This window comes from Olea europaea, unplaced genomic scaffold (assembly GCF_002742605.1).
Source record: "Olea europaea var. sylvestris unplaced genomic scaffold, O_europaea_v1 scaffold792, whole genome shotgun sequence".
Taxonomy (NCBI): Eukaryota; Viridiplantae; Streptophyta; class Magnoliopsida; order Lamiales; family Oleaceae; genus Olea; species Olea europaea.
In genome coordinates, this window is record NW_019266348.1 from 253,003 (window position 1) to 259,271 (window position 6,269).

The 6,269-nt window shown below is 35.6% G+C and overlaps 2 protein-coding genes across 5 annotated transcripts in view; both read right to left on the minus strand.

Annotated features, from left to right (window-relative positions):
• LOC111391414 (CRIB domain-containing protein RIC6-like) overlaps positions 1-6,269 on the minus strand; it is a 12,369-nt gene that overhangs the window by 2,033 nt on the left and 4,067 nt on the right. The window lies entirely within an intron of this gene.
• On the minus strand, positions 455-5,590 carry LOC111391415 (glycolipid transfer protein 1-like). 4 transcript variants are annotated; one of them, XM_023016630.1, is made up of 7 exons: positions 5,521-5,590; positions 4,209-4,339; positions 3,310-3,365; positions 2,733-2,857; positions 2,061-2,196; positions 1,244-1,375; positions 455-1,090 (listed from the first exon to the last, which is right to left on the minus strand). In XM_023016630.1, exons 2-7 carry the CDS (start codon positions 4,324-4,326, stop codon positions 1,052-1,054), a joined length of 606 nt encoding a protein of 201 aa, XP_022872398.1. In that variant the 5' UTR covers positions 4,327-4,339; positions 5,521-5,590; the 3' UTR covers positions 455-1,051. The 4 variants fall into 4 exon arrangements, with proteins under 4 accessions (XP_022872398.1, XP_022872397.1, XP_022872400.1 ...); XM_023016629.1 differs by lacking the exon at positions 5,521-5,590 and having other exon boundaries at positions 4,209-4,519; XM_023016631.1 differs by lacking the exon at positions 5,521-5,590 and having other exon boundaries at positions 654-1,087; positions 4,209-4,516.

Consider the following 6,269-nt stretch of genomic DNA (forward strand, 5'->3'; position numbering starts at 1 on the left):
ATTAGACAAATATCACAAACTCGAGATCAAATTTCTCCATCTCACAGGATGACCATATGTTATGTCTCTACCGGTGAGGCTTTGAGACCACATGGCAATAACATTGCAAGAGAACCTAGGCCTACACTCCAGGTCATACTGTCAAGTGGCAATTCTAGCCAAACCCTATATTTTGCTGAAGTTGACCCTATAAACCGAACCTCCATAGATGAGGCGAGGTTAATGTGGGCTTGAAGGAAGATTTTTCATACAATCTTCAATAAGTGGGTGATGTGATAATTCACTGCTACTGTCGCTTCACCCAACCAAAAAGGTCAAATCTAAGTCGAGTCGGGTTTTGGGCAACAAAATAGTATTAATATTAAATGCTTATAATTGATTGATAACTATGATAAGAGGCCACAACCATTTGGATGACATCACGTGTCTTTACATCCAATGGTTCTTATTTATCATTTTATACTGTAAAAACTCACACAATGTGTCATTCTAGAGGTAATACAAATTTATGCTCTCAACATGTAATTGTTGCTCTCTCTACGCACTTATATTTCTTTCAAAATCGAACCCCTTTTTTAACATAAGAGGCTCGTGTCCAAAGCACCTCCATACTCAAATATATATTATTTCAACTCACTTGGTCTGGAGTGCACGTGGCTGCCTCCTCCACAGCTGAAGAAGGACACGTGTGGCTAATGTTTGTCGCAATGTGCAGGAATAGGCTCGCATAGATGCGAGAGGCCTTGAGATCTTTCGACCACGTTGTATGCACAAAAATCGAGATCAACAGCATGTTCCCATTATCCAAAGGAAGTCAAGATTCCACATTAAATTAAAAAACTCACAATTTAAACTAAACTTCCCAAATTCATAGCTTAGCTCCTTAAATAGAAAACTTTATAGACTGTAGATTCCCATATCGAAAAACTAGTATGCAGTGCATTATTACATGTTTCCATTATTCCTTAAATAGAAAACCTTAAAGCATGGCACGGATATTAGTATTGATGAACTCCAAGAACTACTGCTGAAAGCATTATAAAACCACCGTTTAAGATGCTTTAATAACATCCATTCCAACGCTAGCCTGCTAGGAGAAAACAACAAATTACTGCACTTGGGTATACATGTGTACATATTGAATTAAGCCTCCCGCATAGTTTATTTTTCATTTATTTCTTACTGAGAATCGGGGAACAAAGGATGAATAGAAACTTAAGATTCTTCTAGCTAGAGAACTTACCAAAAACTTGTGGTTCTCCTCGAGAAATGGTGAGAAAGTGGTGCAAAATTTTTTCATATCACTATTAACATCGCCTCTGCCACCTATGACATCCATAAACTTCTTCCTATCAGGGGCAAGTTTCATGGCAACCTGTAATTGCAATTTGGGATAAGCATTTGAAAAGATATACCCGACCGTAAAGTGAAAAGATCAGAAAACGTGTGTTAACATTCCAATTTCTGTTTCCGTGCACGCCTTCAGGAGAATCGAAGCTCTGGCAACTACTTTTCCTTTTGGTTAAGGGATGGGCATGAAATATGGCAGAATACTTGCTATAAGAAAAATTCAACCGAGGGGAAGGATGATAAATCTGTAAGCCATGAGAAAGTATGAACGACATTATTAAAAACATGTGAATAAGAAAGATGCTCCTGCTCTTCGATCTATGTGCTGCGGAACTGGCACATAGAACATTCGAGGCCACCAGGGCCTTCTATGTCATTTCAAATTATACAGTGGTTAAGATTTATAAAATTATCGAATTCTATCTATTACGGACATGGAGGGAGCTTTAACGTTGTGGCTAACTAACCGAACCTTTTTAACGAAGATTAGTTGAGCTATTGAGTACTCAATTTCAAAACATCTCTAGGCATAAATGACGATATCCCTTAATTATTGATTACAATTTAAGTGGCCTCTATAAAGAAAATCTTGACTTGACTCATTGAAAGTCAAAAAAATTCAAGCAATAAACATTAAAATTTAAAACATCATATCATATAAAAGCACTTACCGTAAAGTACTTATCAAAAAAAAAAAAAAAAGCACTTACCGTAAAGCTTGATCTGGCCAGCCAACCATGCCATTTTTTCAGCGTCTTGCCATAAGAATCACTGCATGCTTGGGACATGGACCAATCCTGATGCTCCAATAGATTCCGAAACAATCCCACCAAGAAATCCATTGCCCTAAGGAGTTCATGCACAAGTTAACTCATACTAGAATACATCATTCTTCAGAAACACACAAGCTCATGCTAGTAAATATCACAATGTTTGTGTATGTTTAACATATATACTCTTTATTCACGCAAGCATGTTAGAGTAGGAGTTTTGGCATTAGTCAAGTTGTGAAGCCTCAACAAACTTTAGTTTCCTGATTTTCCTTGTGAAAACTTCAAAATTACAGCAGAATTTTGAAAAAAAAGAAAAGGATCATGCCAACAAATGAGGATATCTTTCTAAACAAGGACTGTTTTTCTCACTCGTTTCTAAGAAGTGGTTAAGGAAGTCATCAACAGGCCATTGGTGTTGATTTACCCATGAAGAATTTTTCCATGTGGTTTTGGAAGAGGTGATCCTTAATATTTACATTTTTCATGCGTTCAGTGAATGGCAGCTAGAAGGCATTATGCTGGTGTATACTGGAATGGAAAAAAAAAAAAGCTAATAAAATGCTATACCTGGAAGCAAAGAGAAGGTGAAAGCTGTAAATTTTTACTTACCTCGTCAACCACAAAAGACCATCAGCACAACTGGATGAACCTTTAGCTGTCTTAGCCTCTTCTTGTACCATGCTGTACAAGTGGTTATATTGTGTAGGGTTGGACAAATACTTGTTTTCTAACCTCTATAGAAAATATGAGAAGATATAAGTTGGTTAGATAATAAAGCCAAAAAAAAAAATTTGAGAGAAAAGAATGGGTTAACAAATAGTCGACACACATTGGTTTGTTAATTTAAGTGAAAAAAGTTAAAGAACTAATACACTATTTTAAGGAAGATATCACCAAGATAGGTCAATCCATATGCATAAAGAAGAATAGAACATATTCAGGACTCTACAGCTACAGAAGCAGCCTCTAATAACTGATACTTCAACCCCAATTTCTATCTCAGGGTGCAAACAAGTTAAGCGGGAAATCAACCAAATCCCAACATTTGGAAAAGGGATATATAAATAACATTAAATTCAAAATTTTATTACAAAATCTCATATGTGAACACATTCATCAATTTACAAGCTAATGAAACAAAAAGAACAAGCTCTGTTTCCATAAGAATGGAGGGATAGAGTCTCACGATTATATTACCACCAATATCAGATTTGGCAAGTGCCATTGCAGGTCCAAACTTGTCTGCATTGAGCGCATGATAAAAATGAGCCAAACAGCATAAGCCAGGCCAGAAGGACCATGACTATACATTTCGAGCGGAAGAGGCATTATTATAACACCCCCGTTTCAAACTAACAAATTTACCAAGAGATCTGAGAAAAACAAGACTGAAACAGAACCTTTATGCTAACATGCAAATAAGAAATATCAAGTGTAGCAGATGCATTACTAACCCATAGCCTGGTATTAATTAGTATACACAAAATGACATCCATTGGTTGTTCCGTCACATGAACAGGCATTTTTTTTAAATTTTGAAAAGAGCTTGCAGTTTAGAGAAATTGTGGGAGATGATAATAAATGGCTTCATTCATGTAGAATTCACACCCAAATGACAATAAATAGCTTCATTCATGTAGAATTCACACCCAAACGTCCAGACCCTGTATGCATATAATTTTCCATAAATTGTATGCTATAGCTTCTAACCCTGGGTTGAGAGTATAGAATGCAAATTTCATTCCAACTACCAAACATGGAATGGTCGTCAGTTTATAGGAGCAGGTAATTTATAACTTAAATTTCACGCATAAGGGAATCAAAGAATTTCAGTTATTGGCATCTTAAAAATCATGCTGTAAGAAGACATGGATCTTCATCTCAAGCACTAAAAAGTAATGGCAAACTATAGGCACTGTCCAAACGACTACATCCAGCATGAAGCATTACTGGGTCAGAAATCTTTCACCAAGCGATAATTTGAACTTCAAATTAAATATACTCAATGGCCTGTCTAATTGTTTAATTAAACAAAATGAACTCCAAAACAAAAACGGAATCTGATAAATGAACGTAAACATATACCTATAACAGGTAAAATTTGCTTGCAAACATTCAGGAAAGGTTTGGTGAGCATCACCCCCTCTTCTGACTTGACATGCTTCATTCCTTCCAGAGCCTGAGTGAAGACTGTCCCCTCCATTTTTCTGGCTTAACTACACTCAAAAAAATTTCCAAAAAGAAAAATCAATACTTGCAGAAGTAATAAATGTGGGGACATGGGACTTTACGGTATGAGCCACACGGCATTTATCTTATGCCGAATCCTAAGTCCTCCATGAAACCAGTATAAGAAAATAAAATATCAGCCCAAAAATACCGAGTTAATTGTTTGAATACTCACTGAACTTTAAAGGGTGTCACATTTCACTCACTAAACTTTACTTTGCACCCAATTACTCACTGAACTTTGGAGTTAATTGTTTGAATATTCACTGAACTTTAAAGGGCGTCACGTTTCGCTTACTGAACTTTACTTTGCACCCAATTACTCACTGAACTTTGTAAACTTGCACTCCATCACTCATCGAGTTAGAGAGTTAATTGTTTGAATACTTACCGAACTTTACAAGACGTCACATTTCACCCACTCAACTTTACTTTGCACCCAATTACTCACTGAACTTTGTAAATTTGCACTTCATCACTCACTAGGAACCGTTTGTTCTGTTTGCCTATGTGGATGACGGCTTTAACACGTTGCAATTAAATTAGACAAACATAATAATAAATTGCCAAATCATATATCCAAAAGGACCCAAACATGCCTCATCGTTTTCACTCAAAAATGCCATGCCCAGTAAAGGAGAAAAAGAAGAAACAACAATCGCAATATACTAAAATTCACCTTCGAAGCGGCCTATTTTAAGAGATTAGGGTTCCAATCGTGATTTATGTGTTGAAAACGGTGAGGCATGTTTGGGTTCTTTTGGATATATGATTTGGCAATTTATTGTTATATTTGTCTAATTTAACTGCCACGTGTTAAAGCAGTCATCCACATAGGCAAACAGAACAAACGGTTCCTGGTGAGTGATGAAGTGCAAATTTACAAAGTTCAGTGAGTAATTGGGTGCAAAGTAAAGTTGAGTGGGTGAAATGTGACGTCTTGTAAAGTTCGGTAAGTATTCAAACAATTAACTTTTTAACCCGATGAGTGATGGAGTGCAAGTTTACAAAGTTCAGTAAGTAATTGGGTGCAAAGTAAAGTTCAGTGAGTGAAACGTGACGCCCTTCCAAAGTTCAGTGAGTAATTGGGTGCAAAGTAAAGTTCAGTGAATGAAACGTGACGCTCTTTAAAGTTCAGTGAGTATTCAAACAATTAACTCAAAAATACCTTCTCTTAAAGAGGGGAAATTCCAGGAACAGGAACAGGAAACAGATTGCAAAATAAATATATATAATGAATCCCAAAAAACTTAATTAATATATAGGAGATATATTCGAATAAGAATAATAATTGCATCCACACTTTTTATAAGGCATCTCACTTTAAATTCATCCCGGTTAAAAAATTTAAATTTTAAGAAAATACTATTTTCATCCACCGCATATTCCAATAATTTCCTTATAAATTCCCCAAAATATCATCTGCCTTCATCCTATGCATTTCTTTTGCTGCAATGAAGAAAAAATATCCAGATTCAGAGGATTGTCATCGCCCCTCTTCATGCTCTTTTACATTTTAGTTCTTTAGCAGTTTTTCTGCAATTATTGTCCATTACACAGCATATTAGGAATCTGATTAAGTTATCTCACTAAAGATTGGAATAAATTAACCTCCATTCCCAAATTTGGCAAAAGAAAATCAAAGAACTGGAAACGAGAAGAAAGCTACAGTGGAAAATAAGTGATTATAAAAAGTACAGAGAGAGAGAGAGAGAGAGAGCTACATTGGGATTTGAGAAACTGAAATTTGTTTTTGACTTTATGTTTTTTTTTTTAATATTATTCTAAGTTTATTCGTATAGAAATTTGACATCCGACGGATGATTTAGTAAAGTTATCATTTGTATGATTGCTTTAAAGATAAAATTGCCTTCTTTGGGCCAAAAAAAAAAAAAAAAAAAAAAATATTGCTTTGGT